The sequence below is a fragment of the Oncorhynchus kisutch genome, linkage group LG19 (assembly GCF_002021735.2).
Source record: "Oncorhynchus kisutch isolate 150728-3 linkage group LG19, Okis_V2, whole genome shotgun sequence".
NCBI classification, from domain to species: Eukaryota; Metazoa; Chordata; class Actinopteri; order Salmoniformes; family Salmonidae; genus Oncorhynchus; species Oncorhynchus kisutch.
In genome coordinates this window covers 62,791,997-62,813,804 of record NC_034192.2, presented here as the reverse complement: position 1 = coordinate 62,813,804, position 21,808 = coordinate 62,791,997, and the positions used below count along the sequence as shown (strand labels likewise).

General features: G+C 44.3%; 1 protein-coding gene across 5 annotated transcripts in view; it reads right to left on the bottom strand.

Annotated features, from left to right (window-relative positions):
• Positions 1 to 1,532: 1,532 nt before the first annotated feature.
• Positions 1,533 to 21,808, bottom strand: part of LOC109882003 (synaptopodin) — a 46,582-nt gene continuing 26,306 nt past the window's right edge. For 4 of the 5 annotated variants that reach the window (XM_031798270.1, XM_031798271.1, XM_031798268.1 and 1 more), the window contains exons 4-5: positions 10,656 to 12,916; positions 1,533 to 2,613 (exon numbers count right to left, since the gene is read on the bottom strand). In XM_031798270.1, coding sequence (XP_031654130.1) covers positions 1,663 to 2,613; positions 10,656 to 12,916 — 3,212 coding nt within the window. In that variant the 3' untranslated portion in view covers positions 1,533 to 1,662. Of the gene's footprint in view, positions 2,614 to 10,655; positions 12,917 to 19,182; positions 19,612 to 21,808 lie in introns of those variants that run through there. The other variant, XM_031798272.1, reaches the window with a different exon arrangement.

The window sequence follows — 21,808 nt, the reverse complement described above, 5'->3', positions numbered from 1 at the left end:
ACATAAACTTTCTCCATAAAAGGTCAACCCTCCTTTTGTCTCTGTCTCTCTTCTACCTGCCAATCTGTACATAAAACAACATACAGTAACTGTATATACAGTATATAATGGGGATATTATTGCACTGTGATAGGTAAAGAAGCTTTGCCCCCCACCCCCCCTCCCTGTTGATTAAAAAAGGATATACTCTACTATAGTGTACATTTTGGGCCATTTGTGATTTTTCTTCAACACCACAACAACGTTCCTTGATTCTTTGCATAGTAAAGTTCTGGAATGGTAGAGAATCTACATCGTAATCCAGAGCCGTATTTATAAAATGTCAATGTAAATGTACATGGCTCTGACTCTACCCATTCTATCTCTACGTGCTCATTCAGAGTTGGAAGTTTGTTGTTTTGTTTTCCTAATCTGATAACTATCACGTCAGCTTTCAAAGGGATTTGTTTGTTGAAAGCCTAGTCCAGTACACTGTAATATTATATTACAAAACTCCTATACCTGCCTCCCTGTAGACACGACTCCTACAGAACTAAAACGGACCTCTTCATACTCTGTATGCGTCCTAAATGGTGCTCCGTTTCCAAATGGCACCCTATTTAGTGCACTACTTTTGACCAAGGCCCCATAAGGCTCGGGTGTAAAGTAGTGCACCGTAGAGAATAGGGTGCCATTTTAAAATGGCACCCTCTTTCTCTCCCCCCCCAGTTTGACCTGTGTCAGACCTGCAAACATCACGTCAACCTATGGTTTAACTGCATTCTTTTCTATTCCAATGTATACCCAGAAACATTAAACCATATACATATATATATATATATTTACAAAACAACTGCAAAGGGTCTATCTACGACACCACATTATCAATGTCTTACGTGGGGGATGAAAAGTTTAACACTGTTTAGAAAACACTGCATCATTCCAGATATTGTCTTTGGTATTTTTCTTCTAGCCTGTATACCGTTTTTTTGGGGTACAAATTACAATAAACACATTTTTTTTTTTTTAAGAGTAAAACATAAGTAAGCTACTGTAATAATTTGATTATTCACTGAACTCTTGTCAAAGTCAAAAGCTCGTTTTACATTTCAGCAATGCTTGATTACAACAACACATTTTGTTTTTCAATTACAAGGTTTCCATATCAAAAGTTGCAGAAAAGTCTCTTTGGATTTTAGAATCCCTTTAATTTCCTTTTTGCGTGTGTAATAAATGTATAACGTGTTTTATAAGATGTAAGAATGAGAGGAAGAGGCAACAGTCCCTTCAATCTCCTCTCAGTAATCCCACTGTTGAGCTAGCTCTGAGCTTGACGGTCCTGGACTCTTCTATAGCCAGCCAGCTAAATCAGTGGGTTTTAGTTTACTTTAAAATCACCAGACAGTTTGCTTCTATGTCCCAGCTGCATTGTAAGGGCATCAGGTTCTTTACTGTGTGGTCAACATTATTGTCCCTTACTCCAAAGCAACAAACACACAAGGTCAGTTCCTTTCAAAGTCCTTTCCATATCTCCCCTGTGAGGCAAGCACTGAACTGGCCCTCCATCTTAGATGCTCCTATAGGTCAATAAAATTAAGAATTGTCCAAATCCCACCAGTCCCTTTTATCAATGTCGTTTTTTTTTCTTTCTTTTATTTCCTGACCCTCTCTCCGCGGCTCCCCCTAGAGGTCAGTGCCAAAACTGCCCCTCTTCACCCTCAGGCTGCCGCCCCAGCCCCGGGGACAGGTGTTGTGGGTACGCTGCAGTCCTGGAGACCTCAGCCCAGAGTCCTCTGACTCCACCGAAGCATCCGAGTCAGTGAGGGACCTGGTGTTGTAGAGCCTTACTGGGGACCGGATCACCCCTGTAGGGGTGGGAGGAGGGCTGGCGAAGGGGGGAGACTGGCACCCCATGGCCCTGGACTGGTAGGGGCTGAAAGGGGGTTTGGAGCTGCTGCTACTGTGGTCGTAGCCCTGGTGGTGCTGGTGGGTGGTGTTGTCACCTAGCGGGGAGATTGGGAGATTGTGGCCACTCAGAGCACCTGGGGACGGGCTATTTTTACGTTTGGCCGCGTTGATGATGTTCTTGGCTAACAGGCGATGGTTTGCCTTGGAGTTGTTGGGGCTGACAATGGGAGACTGGCATCTGGAACCCCAGGGAGGGGACAGGGGTGAGGGGGAGAGAGGAGAGGTGATGGTGCCTTGGTGAGAGGGTCTGGAAGAGGAAGAGTTGGAGATGGTGGTGGTGGTGGAGAAAGGCTTGGTTGTCTGGTTGATGTTAGGGGATTGACAGCGGGACCCCCAGGGAGATACAGGCGATATAGGTGAGGTCGTAGTGGATGGTTTAGGCCTGGATAAAGAGGCTGTAGAGAAGGGTTTGGTGGTCTGGTTGACCACCGCGGGGGACTGGCATCTCGTCTCCCAGGGTGGGGAGACAGGGGAGGTGGGTGTGGTGGTGCCCTGGTGTTGGGGCCTGGAAGAGGAGGAGGAGGTGATGCTGGTCTGGGGGGTAGGGGACCAAACCCCACTGGGAGTGGGGGGTCCCTCTGGGCTGCTGAACCGACGGGTGAACTGGGGTGTCCTGGTGGGAGTGGGGGTGGTGTGGGTTGGGGTTGGAGGTGACTCCTTCCTCGTCTGTGGAGAGAGAGTAAAGAGTATAAAGACATGTGAATGTACAGAGACATGAATGTGAGACACCGTGATGATGCTAAACTAGGTTAGAGAGACACCGTGATGTTAAACTAGGTTAGAGAGACATGAATGTGAGACACCATGATGATGTTAAACTAGGTTAGAGAGACATGAATGTGAGACGACACCATGATGATGCTAAACTAGGTTAGAGAGACATGAATGTGAGACACCGTGATGTTAAACTAGGTTAGAGAGACATGAATGTGAGACACCATGATGATGTTAAACTAGGTTAGAGAGACATGAATGTGAGATGACACCATGATGATGCTAAACTAGGTTAGAGAGACATGAATGTGAGACACCATGATGATGTTAAACTAGGTTAGAGAGACATGAATGTGAGACACCATGATGATGCTAAACAAGGGTAGAGAGATGAATGTAAGATAAGCTAAAGGCCTTCTATGCTCGCTTCGAGGCAAGCAACACTGAAGCATCTATGAGAGCACCAGCTGTTACGGATGACTGTGTGATCACACTCTCCGTAGCCGATGTGAATGTTGACTTATTTAAATCAAATCAAATCTAATTTTATTTGTCACATACACATGGTTAGCAGATGTTAATGCGAGTGTAGCGAAATGCTTGTGCTTCTAGTTCCGACAATGCCGTAATAACCAACAAGTAATCTAGCTAACAATTCCAAAACTACTACCTTATAGACACAAGTGTAAGGGGATAAAGAATATGTACATAAAGATATATGAATGAGTGATGGTACAGAGCAGCATAGGCAAGATACAGTAGATGGTATTGAGTGCAGTATATACATATGAGATGAGTATGTAAACAAAGTGGTATAGTTAAAGTGGCTCGTGATACATGTATTACATAAGGATGCAGTAGATGATATAGAGTACAGTATATACGTATACATACGAGATGAATAATGTAGGGTATGTAAACATTATATTAGGTAGCATCGTTTAAAGTGGCTAGTGATATATTTTACATAATTTCCCATCAATTCCCATTATTAAAGTGGCTGGAGTTGAGTCAGTGTGTTGGCAGCAGCCGCTCAATGTTAGTGGTGGCTGTTTAACAGCCCTAAAGCTCTTACTCACAAGGCCGCAGGGCCAGATGGACTACCAGGACGTGTACTCCGAGCATGCGCTGACCAGCTGTCAAGTGTCTTCACTGACATTTTCATCTTCTCTTTGACAGAGTCGGTAATACCAACATGTTTCAAGCAGACCACCATAGTCCCTGTGCCCAAGAATACTTTTAAAGGCTGATCATGGCTCACATCAACACCATCATCCCAGACACACTGGACCCACTCAGATTTGCATACCGCCCCAACAGATCCACAGATGACGCAATCTCTCCACACTGCCCTTTCCCACTTGGAACGGAAGGAACACCTATGTGAGAATGCTGTTCTTTGACTACAGCTCAGTGTTCAACACCATAGTGTCCTCAAAGCTAAGGTCCCAGGGACTGAACACCTCCCTCTGCAACTCGATCCCGGACTTCCTGACGGGCCGGCCCCCAAGTGGTGAGGGCAGGCAACAACACATCCACCACACTGATCCTCAACACAGGGGTCCCTCAGGGGTGCGTGCTTGGTCCCCTCCTGTACTCTCTGTTCACCCACGACTGTGCATGACTCCAACACCATCATTAAGTTTGCCGACAACACGATGGCAATGTTCCCCGAACATTTTTTTTCGGCACTGAGAAAATGTCAGGTCTGCTGAGCGCAAACTTCAACGTTGTGGTGAAAAGTCTGTGCAACTTCTGGTGTGCTTTTATTGTAAACACTGAGGTTGTACCCACTGTAAGTTACAGTTATAACAATGGCTAGTGTGGCTATTTGGTCCTAATGTAGGCCTATTAGAATGGTCTACCATCAAAAACAAAGGTGAAAATGCATCCCATAATATTCTAACATGTAAAATAGCTGTTCTCTCATTCAGCCTGTATTAGCAGCCAATGTGTGGTGTTCAATGTAAGCCTACATTCAGTGTTTGTTTTTGTTGTTGTTGAGTTTTTGAAAAAATATGCAGGGCTTGAAATTAACCTGTTTATCCACTTGTCCTTCAGACAAGGATGTGACTGAAAATGTGTTGTTAGATGCAAGAAACCACTATACAAAATAAAGTTCATTATTATTCCCATACCATTATTAGAGGCTACCATTATTATGGCTACTTAGCTCATTCTGTCTCAAAATACAACACGGCCCTATTAAGACAGAAGAAATGCTCTTTACCTGAGTTTCTTTTCAAAGATGTCTAGAAATGTACATGTTTTGTGTTCTTGTTGGAAGCGACCACTCCTCCACTGCTGACTACAAACTATCTATAACTGAGCTAATAAGTCACTAAGTTGCAAAGGATATGAACTAAATGTTCACATGTGGCTACATGCAGCTCTCACTTTGAGTGCATCTACTTACAATAAATGTATCTACTCACAATCGCTCATGCTGTAAACACAGTCCAGTTCTAAGGAATGGCACAGATCCATATATGGCAATGGTCTATTTGCATATAGGGATACTGCAGCTCTGATTGGTTATGCCGCACAGGTCTGTAGAGTACGGGCTGAGTCATCCCTGAGTCAATGCAATATAATCCTACTGCGGTGCAACAACAAAAAAATCTCTTGCATACTAAGTCTTGCTTAGTTCATTTTGTTTCAGTATGTTGCATTGAAAGTGGCTAATATTGGCAATTCACCCAGTAGAGGAAAACATTGATAGTGTTAACTAATGGGGTAAACTAGAAAGTTTATTTTGCACAATGGTGGTAAACGATGATGAGACCAGCCAATAGGAAGTAGGTCAGAGACCTGGCAGTGTTGTGGCAGGACAACAACCTCTCCTTCAATGTCAGTAAGACAAAAGAGCTGATGGTGGACTACAGTAATCAGGGGGAGCGTGCTCCCATTCACATCCACGTGACTGCAGTGGAGCGGGTCGAGAGCTTCAAGTTCCTCATCACTAAGGATCTATCAACGTCCAAACACACCAACACAGTTGTGAAGAGGGCACGACAACGCCTCTTCCCCCTCAGGAGTCTGAAAAGATTTGGCATGGGCCCTCAGATTCTCCCCAAAAATCTACAGCTGCACCATCGAGAACATCTAGACTGGCTGCGTCACCGCTTGGTATGGAAACTGCTTGGCATGCGACCACAAGGCACAACAGAGGGTAGCGCGTACGGCCAAGTACATCACTGGGGCTGAGCTCCCTGCCATCCAGGACCTCTATACCAGGCGGTGTCAGAGGAAGGCCCAAAAAACTGTAAAAGACTCCAGCCACCCAAGTCATACACTGTTCTCTCTGCTACCACACGGCAAGCGGTGCCAATGCACCAAGTTTGGAACCAACAGGACCCTGAATAGCTTCTACCCCAAACCATCAGAATTCTAAACAAGACTGCTAAATAGTAAATAAAATGGCTACCTGTCCCAGACTACATGCATTGACCCATTTGCACCAACTCTTGTGCACTGACTCTATGCACACACACACTGGACTCTACCCACAGACACATACTTACACCGACAACCCCAACGCACACACACACACACATAACATGCACACACATGCGTACTGACGCCACACACACACACACACACACACACACACACACACACACACACTTTCACACTCACCACACACGCTGCTGCTAGTCACTTTACCCTTACAAATATATACAGTACCTAGCTACCTCAATTACCTCGTACCCCTGTCCATTTCTCGGTACTGGTACTTCCTGTATATAGCCATGTAATGTTCTACTCCCTGTATATAGCCGTGTTATTTTCTACTTCCTGTACATATTCATTTTATTTTCTACTCCCTGTATATAGCCATGTTATTTTCTACTCTCCGTATATAGCCATATTATTTTCTACTTCCTGTATATACCGGTGTTATTTTCTACTTCCTGTACATAGCCATGATATTTTCTACTTCCTGTATATACCGGTGTTATTTTCTACTTCCTGTACATAGCCATGTTATTTTCTACTTCCTGTATATAGCCATGGTATTTTCTACTTCCTGTATATAGCCATGTTATTTTCTACTTCCTGTACATAGCCATGTTATTTTCTACTTCCTGTACATAGCCATGTTATTTTCTACTTCCTGTACATAGCCATGTTATTTTCTACTCCCTGTATATAGCCATGTTATTTTCTACTCCCTGTATATAGCCATGTTATTTTCTACTTCCTGTATATACCGGTGTTATTTTCTACTTCCTGTATATAGCCATGTTATTTTCTACTTCCTGTATATAGCAGTGTTATTTTCAACTTCCTGTATATATCCGTGTTATTTTCTACTCCCTGTATATAGCCGTGTTATTTTCTACTTCCTGTACATAGCCATGTAATTTTCTACTTCCTGTATATAGCCATGTTATTTTCTACTTCCTGTATATACCCATGTTATTTTCTACTTTCTGTATATAGGCATGATATTTCTATTCTCTGTGTGTTGAGTAGGTAGCCTAGTGGTTAGAGCGTTGGGCCAGTAGCCTAAAGTTGCTAGATCGAATCCTCTGAGCTGACAAGATAAACATTTGTCGTTCTGCCCCTGAACAAGGCAGTTAATCCACTGTTCCTAGACCGTCATTGTAAATAAGAATTTGTTCATAACTGACTTGCCTAGCTGAATATGGGTTAAAAAAATAAAATGTAGACATGTTATTTTCTACTACCTCTATATAGCCATGTTATTTTCTACTTCCTGTATATAGCCATGTTATTTTCTACTCTGTATATAGCCATGTTATTTTCTACTACCTCTATATAGCCATGTTATTTTCTACTTCCTGTATATAGCCACGTTATTTTCTACTTCCTGTATACAGCCATGTTATTTTCTACTTCCTGTATATAGCCATGTTATTTTCTACTCTGTATATAGCCATGTTAATTTCTACTCTGTATATAGCCATGTTATTTTCTACTTCCTGTATATAGCCATGTTATTTTCTACTCCCTGTATATAGCCATGTTATTTTCTACTCCCTGTATATAGCCATGTTATTTTCTACTCTGTATATAGCCATGTTATTTTCTACTCTGTACATAGCCATGTTATTTTCTACTTCCTGTATATAGCTGTGTTATTTTCTACTTCCTGTATATAGCCATGTTATTGTCTACTTCCTGTACATAGCCATGTTATTTACTACTCCCTGTATATAGCTATGTTATTTTCTACTCTGTATATAGCCATGTTATTTTCTACTTCCTGTATATAGCCATGTTATTTTCTACTCCCATTATATAGCCATGTTATTTTCTACTCTGTATATAGCCATGTTATTTTCTACTTCCTGTATATAGCCATGTTATTGTCTACTTCCTGTACATAGCCATGTTATTTACTACTCCCTGTATATAGCTATGTTATTTTTTATTTGTTATTCACTGTGTCACTTTTCCTATTTTTATTTAATCTTATGTTTAACTCTGCATTGTTGGGAAGGGCCCGTCAGTAAGCATGTCGCTGTTTGTCTGCATCTGTTGTCTACGAAGCATGTGACATATCTGTACCTACTTAGGCCCTAAGGGTAACCTGTACCTTGAGCCTGGAGTGTTTTCATGCTAGACAAGAAAGGCCAATGGGTCATACCATTCTTTTGAAGGTAGGGGCCATGGGGTCATACCATTCTTTTGAAGGTAGGGGCCATGGGGTCATACTATTTGTCAGAATGCTTTTAACCCTTGGGGGCTTTTAGAAAGCTAAGACCCTTTCTTCACAAAAAAAAACAAAAACAGGTTGTGGAATGCAGTGTGATCACTCATATTATACAGGGTGTTTCCATTACCTTAAGAGAGAATATTTTTAAAACTGTTACTTCTTTAAAAAAGACTGATTGTTGGTTTTACTTTGATGTATTTATCTGGTGTTAGTCTTTAGGAATATGCATTTGTGTGGTGTCTATTGACTGTTTTTAAATGTCTTCCTGCAGAGATATACATGTGGTCGATGTACTATATGCTTCAGTAAACTATGGCAATAGAACATGATTATGGTTCTGATTATGGGTACTATAAAAGTAGATGAGTGGAAAACGTCAGGATAGAAGAAACAGACGACAGGGTAAAAAAAGACAAAACAAAAGAAGTTTCCAGGAAAACAGAAAGGATAAAGGTTTAATCAGGAGAGAAAAAGAAACAGTCCAAAACAGAAACAAAAGGAGAAGTTTCTAGATACAGAATTGGAAAACAGAAATCAGCTCATAAAAGAATAGAGAAACAGAACAACCAACGTCCTTGTTGTCAGCTAGCTGGCTTAGTGATCAACACATCTGAAAACATCTTTTTTTATTCTATATTGTTGTTCTACGAATGGGAAATGAGTGCATCAGAGATAAGAGAAACCAGGAAGCTATACCTATTATTATTATTATTGTTATTGTTATTATTATTATTATTGTTATTGTTATTGTTATTATTATTATTGTTATTATTATTGTTGTTATTATTATTATTATTATTGTTATTGTTATTATTATTGTTATTATTGTTATTATTATTGTTATTATTATTATTATTGTTATTGTTATTATTATTGTTATTATTATTATTATTGTTATTATTATTATTGTTATTATTATTATTGTTATTATTATTATTATTATTGTTATTATTATTGTTATTGTTATTATTATTATTATTGTTATTATTATTATTATTGTTATTATTATTATTATTATTGTTATTATTATTGTTATTATTGTTATTATTATTATTGTTATTATTATTATTGTTATTATTATTATTATTGTTATAATTATTATTATTGTTATTGTCCACTAGCTCCAAACACTTGTATGTTTTGAGGCTCCCCTATTTGGTTTTAGTAAACAACGTCGTAAATCTGAAAACAATCACGAGTTATATTTTCATTCTATGTCGTTCTACGTATAAACACTTCACCTGAAATTATTGCTCAGTCAAGTCGTAAAAACCATTTCAGATACGTTACGTCAAAATGGCAGCAGTGCAGTGTGTAAATGACTGACATCGATGGCCTCAGTCAGAGGCTCACAGGATGCTAATAGCAGTCTATCAGCAGTACAGTGTGTAAATGACTGACATCGATGGCCTCAGAGTCAGAGGCTCACAGGACGCTAACAGCAGTCTATCATCTGGTAGTTCTCGTCTAAGGGCTGAGAAACGCCTTATGGGCCCTGGTCAAAAGTAGTGTACTGTACAGGGAATAGGGTGCCATTTCAAACAGCAGTCAGTCTATATTAGAAACAGAGACATTAAAAGGGAGTTCCCTGCCTGATACTTTCATGTCTGTAAGCTTGTATTAAATTACAAATCATAGATCATAAAATAGACGCCAGAGCATCTGTTAAAGGGCTTTGTGTATCTTGTTTTCTTTGTTGGTCTCTGCTCTTCTCTTCTTCTCTCTCTCTCTGCTATTCTCTTCTTCTCTCTCTCTCTGCTATTCTCTTATCTCTCTTCTCTGCTATTCTCTTCCTCTTCCTCTCTCTCTCTCTCTCTCTCTTTCTTTCTCTTTCTCTTTGTATCAAGTCTTTCTGGAGACTTGAAGGGGAAAAACACTGGAAAAGTTGTGAACCCGAAGTTGACGGAAGTCAGTGGTTTTTATATATTGTACTATTTGACAAATATTCCCCTGTTAATCTGACATTAAATAATGTTCCTTTTCTGGGATTTGATTTAACCACTAATGAAGCAGCAAAACCATGAAATCAAGATTCCACAAGGAACTCAAACAAAATGTGTGGCTTTAAGTGTAGAGAAATAATCTATGTTGAGCTTTGTACTGTGAAATAACATCAACAGTGATGTCTAATCCCGTAGTATCTAGGTATCTAATAAATCGACTGTGTGTATCCGTTGTTTGCAATATAGTAAAATAAGGCTCTTTCTGTCTATCTGGTGTACTTTGGTCATGTTAACACATTTCAGAGTAGAAACAGAGTCAAAGCAGAGGAGATCTATTGGTAGAAGAAGAAAGAAGACCTCCACACCTGGGGTTCGATCCCTGCCCTCTTGGCAGAGAAGGTGGGTCTGGGTGCCTGGACGCTCGACCGAGGAGAGGCCACTCTCTCCGGAGAGAAGACAGAGACAGGAGAGGTGATCCTGGTGTCCCTCAGCTGTGGAGTTCCCCCGTGTTGAGGAGGATAGTTATCCCCACCTCCAATTCCTCCTGATGGGGGCTGAAGTGAAGGGGACATGGTAGGCCTGAAGCGGGGCAGGCTGTTGTAGTTGTGTGATGGAGGGTTGGAGAAGGGCAGGGAGGCCTGCCTGGAGTAGGCCTCAGATGAGACCAGGGGTTTAGGTGGTGGCGGGGCCCCCCGGGGCAGAGCGCTCAGCAGGGTGCTGGTAGAGTCCTGGACTGGGTTGAAGATGAACAGGGAGGAGTTGAGCTGGTAGGGCTTGTGCCTGGAGAGATCCATCTCTATCTTGGTGCAGCCGTTCTCCAAGGGTGGTTCCTCGGGGACCGGGGCCGGAGTTTGAACCTGCTGGCTGGGCCTCCTGTTCGAGGGCTGAGGGGTCTGGAGGGTCCGGGTCAGCCTGGCGCTGAGGTCAGTGTTGTTAGCAATAGCTTTGACCCGGCCAGGCATATTAGATGGATAGACCCAAGATGGCGGCAGAGATGCTGTGGGAGACGGAGACCTCATCTGACCACCTCCACCACCGGACACATTCTGGTTCTCCACTACGTACTTCTCCATCCTGGACTGGCGCTTAGCGAACAGCTCTGCCCCCTTCCCTGATGCGTTGGTCAGGATCTGCTCTGGCTGGTGCTGCCCCCTGGGCTCCCTGGTCCTGGAGCTCTTGAGACAGGAGGACCACTCCGGCACATTGGCACCCTCCGCCTTCACCTCCTCCCTGGCTAGGAAGTTAGAGGCCTCGGCCCCCAGAGCCAGCAGCTCCTCCTCTGGGGCTGAGTCGGGAACGGAGCGGAGGCCATGCTTCTTCCTATCATCGTTCCCCTGGACCAGAGAGAGGAGTTCAGGATTGGGTGCCATGACAGGCTTCTCCTTAAAGGTGAACATGGACTTCCTGGCTGTCGACGATCGTCTGATGGCCGCCGCCCCTTCTTCCAGGATTCCCGTTTTGATTGGCTGCTGCTGGTTCTGTTGGCCTATAGGCTGAGGGGTGAAGGGGACAAAGGTGTTGGGTCTAGGGGAACTTGGAGGAGGGATGTTGTGGTTGACAGGAGGGTTGGGGGGTAGATACTGGGACACTGGGGCAGCTGTAGGAGGAGGGTTGTACTGGGGGACGGGTGTAGACCTAGGGAACATGGCGGGAGGACTGGAGAGAGACTGGGAGGGAGGAGGAGGATGGATGGGGAAGGCTGGGAGAGGAGGCATGGGGTATGAGGGAGGAGGGGGAGGAGGGGAGAAGGCTACGGGGCGAGTGGCAGTGAAAGGAGGGGGAGTGGAGTCTGAGGAAGCTGGGGGAAGAGTTGGGGTAGGATAAGAGGGAGCTGGAGGTATGTTGTTATCCATGACGGGACTCCTGGCCTCTGGGGACTTGGGTTGTACGGTGGGCGGGGAGAAGAAGGGTCTGGCTGTCCGGTTGACGATGGTGGGGGCCTGTCTGGACAGGGACATAGAAACTCGGCCTCCATTTTGGATCTCTCCAGCAGAGCTCTGGGTGTTGTGGAAGCCATTACGGGTCTCAGGGGGAGCTGTGGGGTATGTGTATGACCCCCTATTCATCCCCACTTCCTCTCTGACTGGACCGGTGTTGTTTTCATTTACTGACATAATCTCATCCTTCACTTCACCCTCAATATCCTCACATATTTCCTCTCTTTCTCTCTCTCCACTCCTCTCTTCCTCCTCCCCTTGTCTCTCGTTCACCGGCTGGAAGTGTCTCTCCTGCGTCACCGTTTCCACTTCCTCGTAGATGTGCTCGTCACCTGGGTCCTTCATGACGTCACTTCCTGTGACCTCACTTCCAGAGGGTGGCTTTGTCCCGCTGCAGTTCAGTTGTCTGTCCGTCTCTGTCCCCTCACTAGGTCCCCCTCGCTCTTCTTCCCATGACGGGTTGTTGTTCCTGGTATCTCCGTCTCTCTCCTCTCGCTCCTCTTCCCTTGTTCTTTCCCCGCAGCTCTCTAGCGTGAAGGCGTTGACTCTCTGCTGGCGGCGGTTGAAGAGCTGGACTCCGCGGGAGTTGGAGCAGCCAGACGGGACGGTCAACTGGGCCGCGATGATCTGTGACCTCACCCTCGCCTCCTTCAACTCCTTCTCTGATAGGCTGGCGCTACGTGTCAGGTCTGGAGGGGGGGGGGGGGGGTAGAGGAAGGGAAAGTAAGAGAGAGGAGGAGGATGAGGAGAGAAGGATGCAGGAAGAGAGAGAGAGGAGATGAGTGATGGAGGACGGTGGGGAGAGAGAGAGAGAGATAAAATCAAGATTGTTATTTGACGACAGCAACAAAAGCTTGTACAAATTCATTGAACTCATAACCCCAGAACAGACTGGGGACGTGTGTTAGTTAGCTATCATCTTTTACAGAAAACAAAAGAAACAATTTCAACACCTCTGTTTGAAAGCGTTGACTCAACAATAAGCTTGGTAAATGTTCAAACTAATGTGAACCAACGAGGACAAGGTTTTAACAAGTCTGAGGAGACAGTGACATAAAATCACTTATTCCACATTTAGTTTACTTTGACATTATGGGGTATTGTGTGTAGGCCATTGACACAAAATCTCAATTTAATTAATTTTAAATTCAGGCATTAGCACAACAACGTGGGAAAAAGTCAAGAGGTTTGAAAACATTCTGAATGCAGTGTAGCTGTGCTATTTAAAAAGGCAGTGTAGCTGTACTATTTAAAAAGGCAGTGTAGCTGTACTATTTAAAAAGGCAGTGTAGCTGTACTATTTAAAAAGGCAGTGTAGCTGTACTATTTAAAAAGGCAGTGTAGCTGTACTATTTAAAAAGGCAGTGTAGCTGTACTATTTAAAAAGGCAGTGTAGCTGTACTGTTTAAAAAGGCAGTGTAGCTGTACTGTTTAAAAAGCCACATAATTGTTTCTGCTACATATGGTTATCATTACCTGGTGCTGTACTGTGTAATCCCTCCAACCAAATGTGGTAGTTAGTTAGTTAGTTAGTTAGTTAGTTAGTTAGTTAGTTCACGGACTGGTTTGGTGTTTCACTGTTCAGACTGGCACTGGTAAGACGTTAGCTCTGACTAGACTGTGGACAAATGTTTAAACAAACACTTTCACAAAAGAGAACATCCTGCTCGACAAAAGTTGAACAAATACTACAGGTCTTAGGTTGAACCTTTTACTGCAGTGGGCTAAATCAGGGTCACACAGAATGTTTCTTGGTAGTCTTAAACAAATCTACTTTGAAACTAAAGTATACACCTCACACACATGGTTATGGGGCTTAAGAAAAGAAGACACCTGTACCATGTCAGATATAGAGTTGAAATGTATCACATGTTGAGTTTGCGTCCCAATATTACACTTTATATACGTCACAGAAGACTGAAATAAAACAAAACTGTTTGACATAAAACGCTGGAGTTTAAAAAAAATAAACATTCCACCCATGAGGCCACAAGGTCATTTGATTTCAGGAAAGGGCTTACAATCCCAGTGCAGTCAATTTTTTTTTTGATTTTCATGTGTTTTAAATGTGTTTCCACACTTATGAGGATGGAATAATACTGTGAAATTGTGAAAATGATGATCATGTCCTTTTAGTTTAAAACTGACTGAAATATCAGCCTGTTTTGATGGGATGAAGCGATGGGCTTTCCATGGTGACATCACCATGCTGTAAATTAGTTTATAGACCAATAAGAAATAGTTTCAGACCTCTCTGCCAATAAAAGCTAGATTTGAAGTTTTACCCTCCCCACTCAGACCACTCCCAGCAAAATTGCTATTTGGCTAAGAAGCTATTTTTGTTCCTTTTTACCAATTCTTTTGAAAATAAACACATTAAGGTGCTTCACTTTTTTACTCTGATAAAAACAGCTGCATTGGATATTTAAGGTTCAGGTTTAGCAACGAGGAAAGCATTTCAGACAAATCAACTATTTCTTTCAGTAATATAATATGTTGACTATGATGACTTGGCACAGAGGCTCATTATTTAGACAATGTGATCAAAATAAATAATAATAATAATAATAAAATAAAATAACTGTGTTTCTGTTGAAAATGGAGGCTTGGTTTTATTATCCGAGTTTAAGAGCTCCGTTCAGAGCAAGAGAAAGTTTTTCTTCTCTACCATCTGGTCTCTCACCAAGCATTCCTCAGCAGCCCAGAACATTCCCTCTCAGCGTTCCCAAATGGCACCCTATTCCCTACATAGTGCACTACTGTGGGACCAGAGTCCTATGGGGCACTGTGTAAGGAATAGGATAGGGAATAGGGTTCTATTTGGGACTAAATCACTGCCTCAGTCAGTCTCTGAGTCTCTGAGCATGACTTTATAATGTCTTCAAGGCTGTAGATCAACCCTTTATTAATCGTAAACCATATCATCCACAGCTCTTATGTACCTCTCCATTTCATCCACAGGTCTATGTTCCATACCGTTTCATCCACAGGTCTATGTTCCATACCGTTTCAGCCACAGGTCTATGTTCCATACCGTTTCAGCCACAGGTCTATGTTCCCTACCGTTTCATCCACAGGTCTATGTTCCCTACCATTTCAGCCACAGCTCTATGTTCCTCTCCATTTCATCCACAGGTCTATGTTCCATACCGTTTCAGCCACAGGTATATGTACCTCTCCGTTTCAGCCACAGGTATATGTACCTCTCCGTTTCATCCACAGGTCTATGTTCCCTACCGTTTCAGCCACAGGTCTATGTTCCCTACCGTTTCAGCCACAGGTCTATGTTCCCTACCATTTCATCCACAGGTCTATGTTCCATACGGTTTCAGCCACAGGTCTATGCTCCATACCGTTTCAGCCACAGCTCTATGTTCCATACCGTTGCATCCACAGGTCTATGTACCATACCGTTTCATCCACAGGTCTATGTACCATACCGTTTCATCCACAGGTCTATGTACCATACCGTTTCAGCCACAGGTATATGTTTCCTACCATTTCATCCGTTTCAGGTATGTTCCATACCGTTTCAGCCGCAGGTCTATGTTCCTACCGTTTCAGCCACAGGTCTATGTTCCATACCGTTTCATCCACAGGTCTATGTACCATACCGTTTCATCCACAGGTCTATGTACCATACCGTTTCATCCACAGGTCTATGTACCATACCGTTTCAGCCACAGGTATATGTTTCCTACCATTTCATCCGTTTCAGGTATGTTCCATACCGTTTCAGCCGCAGGTCTATGTTCCTACCGTTTCAGCCACAGGTCTATGTTCCATACCGTTTCATCCACAGGTCTATGTACCATACCGTTTCATCCACAGGTCTATGTACCATGCCGTTTCATCCACAGGTCTATGTTCCATACCGTTTCAGCCACAGGTCTATGTTCCATACCGTTTCATCCACAGGTCTATGTACCATACCGTTTCAGCCACAGGTCTATGTACCATACCGTTTCAGCCACAGGTATATGTTTCCTACCATTTCATCCGTTTCAGGTATGTTCCATACCGTTTCAGCCGCAGGTCTATGTTCCTACCGTTTCAGCCACAGGTCTATGTTCCATACCGTTTCATCCACAGGTCTATGTACCATACCGTTTCATCCACAGGTCTATGTACCATACCGTTTCATCCACAGGTCTATGTTCCATACCGTTTCAGCCACAGGTCTATGTTCCATACCGTTTCATCCACAGGTCTATGTTCCATACCGTTTCATCCACAGGTCTATGTACCATACCGTTTCATCCACATGTCTATGTTCCCTACCGTTTCAGCCACAGGTCTATGTACCATACAGTTTCTTCCACAGGTCTATGTACCTCTCCATCACCAGTATCCTGGAGGAACTTTTGAAATGCCTTTGCACTGAGGATACGGCTCTAAAATATCCCTCCTCGAGGCTTTTCATTCCCTGGAATGGGAGGAAATGTATATTGTGTGTGTGTTATTCTGATCAATCACTACGACAGACAATCACAAACAATCCTCACTGACTATTGTATTTCACGTATATCTTCCCGGGTTACGCATACCATGACTATTCTGTTTTCCATTCGTGAGATCCTGGTTTTAGTAGGTGAGGACTTCACCGTGGAGATCTCTAACTGTGTTTCTGACTGTGATTCACTGGAATTCAGATCCAGCTCTGCCTCTGTCCAGACACCATCACTATAAAACAACACCCCTGACACAGCTGGCACCGCAGCAAACCTTCAACCTCTCTCCACATCACGGCCATCCAGACTGGCAAACCTTCAATCTCTCTCCACATCACGGCCATCCAGACTGGCAAACCTTCAACCTCTCTCCACATCACGGCCATCCAGACTGGCAAACCTTCAACCTCTCTCCACATCACGGCCATCCAGACTGGCAAACCTTCAATCTCTCTCCACATCACGGCCATCCAGACTGGCAAACCTTCAATCTCTCTCCACATCACGGCCATCCAGACAGGCAAACCTTCAACTTCTCTCCACATTACGGTCATCCAGACAGGCAAACCTTCAACCTCTCTCCACATCACGACTATCCAGACAGGCAAACCTTCAACCTCTCCACATCATGGCCATCCAGACAGGCAAACCTTCAACTTCTCTCCACATTACGGTCATCCAGACTGGCAAACCTTCAATCTCTCTCCACATCACGGCCATCCAGACAGGCAAACCTTCAACCTCTCTCCACATCACAGCCATCCAGACAGGCAAACCTTCAACCTCTCTCCACATCACGACTATCCAGACAGGCAAACCTTCAACCTCTCTCCACATCACGACTATCCAGACAGGCAAACCTTCAACCTCTCTCCACATCAAGACCATCCAGACAGGCAAACCTTCAACCTCTCCACATCACGACCATCCAGACAGGCAAACCATCAACCTCTCTCCACATCACGACCATCCAGGCAGGCAAACCTTCAACCTCTCTCCACATCACGACTATCCAGACAGGCAAACCTTCAACCTCTCTCCACATCACGACTATCCAGACAGGCAAACCTTCAACCTCTCTCCACATCACGACTATCCAGACAGGCAGACCTTCAACCTCTCTCCACATCAAGACCATCCAGACAGGCAAACCTTCAACCTCTCCACACCACGACCATCCAGACAGGCAAACCATCAACCTCTCTCCACACCACGACCATCTAGACAGCTACTGTACATCGACTGATGGGAACCACGGTGTCCTAGCCAATCACAACAACGACTAAAGCAGCCAACTAGCTGGCTCCAAACTCTGACTTGGGGGGCCGCATTCCACATGGCACCCTATCCCCTACCTGTAGTCCACTACTTTTGACCAGAACCTTATGGAAAAGTAGTGGACTATATAGGGAATAGGGCACCATTTGGGACACACTTAGCTTTCCCAGGGTGTTCATTTTAAAGGCAGATCTTCCTGGCTCTGAGTGGGTCTTACATTAAATAGCATGATGATCCCTCCAACTACAGTTTACAGCCAGTTGACCAGACCAGCCCAGGAAGGGGGGGGGGGGCAGAGAGAGATAGAGAGAGGGGGAAGGAGAGTTAGAGTGATAGAGGGTGAGGGAGAGAGAGTGAGTTGACTATGTAGCGAATAGGGTGCCATTTGGAACTCATTACACCTATCAGGTGACGCATAGTTGCGCAAACACACAAACCATCAATCAAGAGCATTCTGATATGATAATGAAATATTGACGACCAAAATAGTTATCTTCTCCTGACGTTTTGCCTTGTGCAATGGTAGGACACACTGAGTTACATGTGCGCAGTACAATTGAATAAATGGTCATGATTTAGGCATTTAATGACCGTTATTTGGTAAATATATTAACCCAAAGGGGGCGGCAGGTAGCCTAGTGGTTAGAGCTTTGGACTAGTAACTGAAATGTTGCTAGATCAAATCCCCGAGCTGCCAAGGTACAAATCTGTCATTCCACCCCTGAACAGGCAGTTAACCCACTGTTCCTAGGCTGTCATTGTAAATAAGAACTTGTTTTTAACTGACTTACCTAGTTAAATAAAGGTAAAATAAATGCTAAAATATGATGACAGTCAACCGTTTTTGTTTGTAGACTAAACTTCGGACAGAAATCACAGATGTCATATGGCCATGAAGTAGCGTGGATTCAATTTTCCACTACATTAAATTACCGCATCACATGGTGGAACATTCATCAAGTGTGAAATCAATCTCATTTACGAGAGAAAAAGTTACACTATGGAAAGTCCATAAAACATCCATAAACGTTATTTCACCGCACATTACCTGGATAAAGAAAGAAAAGGCACATTCTAAGTTACAAAACGATTCAACTTCTCTCTAGCTTTAAAAACCAAAGGAAAACGTCAGAGTTTAAAGTGGAAATACATTTACCGATACGTTTTCTGCTCTCACGAGGAAGTTACAAAGTAACTTTACCACTCCCTTTTAAGTCTTTCCTTACCTTTTGAAAAGTCAGAGACCTCCGCTCTTTAGTTACCGATCCACAAGCTTTTCCAATGGAACTGCATCTGCTTCCCCCACACCCCCCTTTCTGCTGCTCTGCTCGACAGAGGATCGGATTTCGTTCTCCTTGCAAAATCTGCTGGTCCCAACAGCGCGCACAGTACAGGCTCAACTCGCCTCCATCCAGTCCAGCGCACACACAACACACACACACAAACTGACTTCACATTGACTGTGGCGCAGACAGAGCCGTTCCAGAGGTTGAATAGTGCCATCATAGAGATGATAGTAGATGATTTTACATTTCCAAACGTAGACTGTATGTCAGATTGATTAAGTATGACACTCAGAATACGAGTGAAACTAGAAAGATAAACACATAAATCCCCTTGATCACCAGTGAGGTGTAGAGATCATATGGGTGATGATACAATCTGCCAAACTTTAGCCTAGCCCAGTGGTTAAAGCGTTGGACTAGTAACCGAAAGGTTTCTGGATCGAATCCCTGAGCTGGCAGGTATAAATCTGTCGTTCTGCCCCTGAACAGGCAGTTAACCCACTGTTCCTAGGCTGTCGTTCTGCCCCTGAACAGGCAGTTAACCCACTGTTCCTAGGCTGTCGTTCTGCCCCTGAACAAGGCAGTTAACCCACTGTTCCTAGGCTGTCGTTCTGCCCCTGAACAGGCAGTGAACCCACTGTTCCTAGGCTGTCGTTCTGCCCCTGAACAAGGCAGTTAACCCACTGTTCCTAGGCTGTCGTTCTGCCCCTGAACAGGCAGTTAACCCACTGTTCCTAGGCTGTCGTTCTGCCCCTGAACAAGGCAGTTAACCCACTGTTCCTAGGCTGTCGTTCTGCCCCTGAACAAGGCAGTTAACCCACTGCTTCCTAGGCTGTCGTTCTGCCCCTGAACAAGGCAGTTAACCCACTGTTCCTAGGCTGTCGTTCTGCCCCTGAACAAGGCAGTTAACCCACTGCTTCCTAGGCCGTCATTGAAAATAAGAATTTGTTCTTAACCCACTTGTCAAGTTAAATATTATAATAATGTTACATGCTACAAAAAAAATTGTTCTCAAAATCATTAATTAACCATGAAAACATGATCATAAAAAAAAAAAAGTAAATTAGCTGCCGAACACTCTCATCCTGTAATGTCATCTGAATATGTCAAGTCTGACACTAGATCAGCTGTATGTCTGAGTTAGACCAGGTACCAGAGGAGGGTAGAGACCATGTTGAGTCAGACCAGGAACCAGAGGAGGGTAGAGACCATGTTGAGTTAGACCAGGTAACAGAGGAGGGTAGAGACCATGTTGAGTTAGACCAGGTACCAGAGGAGGGTAGAGACCATGTTGACTTAGACCACGAACCAGAGGAGGGTAGAGACCATGTTGAGTTAGACCAGGAACCAGAGGAGGGTAGAGACCATGTTGAGTCAGACCAGGAACTAGATGGTAGAGACCATGTTGAGTTAGACCAGGAACCAGGTGAGGGTAGAGACCATGTTGAGTCAGACCAGGAACTAGATGGTAGAGACCATGTTGAGTTAGACCAGGAACTAGATGGTAGAGACCATGTTGAGTTAGACCAGGAACCAGAGGAGGGTAGAGACCATGTTGAGTTAGACCAGGAACCAGAGGAGGGTAGAGACCATGTTGAGTCAGACCAGGAACTAGATGGTAGAGACCATGTTGAGTTAGACCAGGAACCAGAGGAGGGTAGAGACCATGTTGAGTTAGACCAGGAACCAGAGGAGGGTAGAGACCATGTTGAGTTAGACCAGGAACCAGAGGAGGGTAGAGACCATGTTGAGTTAGACCAGGACCTAGATGGTAGAGACCATGTTGAGTTAGACCAGGTACCAGAGGAGGGTAGAGACCATGTTGAGTTAGACCAGGAACTAGATGGTAGAAACCATGTTGAGTTAGACCAGGAACTAGAGGAGGGTAGAGACCATGTTGAGTTAGACCAGGAACCAGAGGAGGGTAGAGACCATGTTGAGTCAGACCAGGTACCAGAGGAGGGTAAAGACCATGTTAAGTTAGACCAGGAACCAGAGGAGGGTAGAGACCATGTTGAGTTAGACCAGGTGCCAGAGGTTAAAGACCATATGTACAGCTGGTGGGTTGGACCATAGGAAGATCCTCTAGGCCCTTTAGGAAAGTTAGGTTAGGCACCTGACCTTCTTTTCTCTGTGGAGAGAGAGAAGGGAGTGTCTTCCTGTCCACATGCCCGCTCTCTCTCTCTCTCTTGTCGGGGCTAGGTGACTCAGACCTCTTCCTGCCTACCTCCCTGTCTGCCTCCCTCCCTGTCTGTCAGCCCTCTCCAGGCGATCCCTCTCTGTCTGGCCTCTCCAGGCAAGTCCCTCTCTGTCAGCTCTCTCCAGGCGTTCCCTCTCTGTCTGGCCTCTCCAAGCAGTCCCTCTCTGTCTGGCCTCTCCAGGCGTTCCCTCTCTGTCTGGCCTCTCCAGGCGGTCCCTCTCTGTCTGGCCTCTCCAGGCGTTCCCTCTCTGTCTGTCCTCTCCAGGCGGTCCCTCTCTGTCTGTCCTCTCCAGGCGTTCCCTCTCTGTCTGGCCTCTCGATGTGGTATCTCTCTGTCTCTCCTCTCCAGGTGGTCCCTCTCTGTCT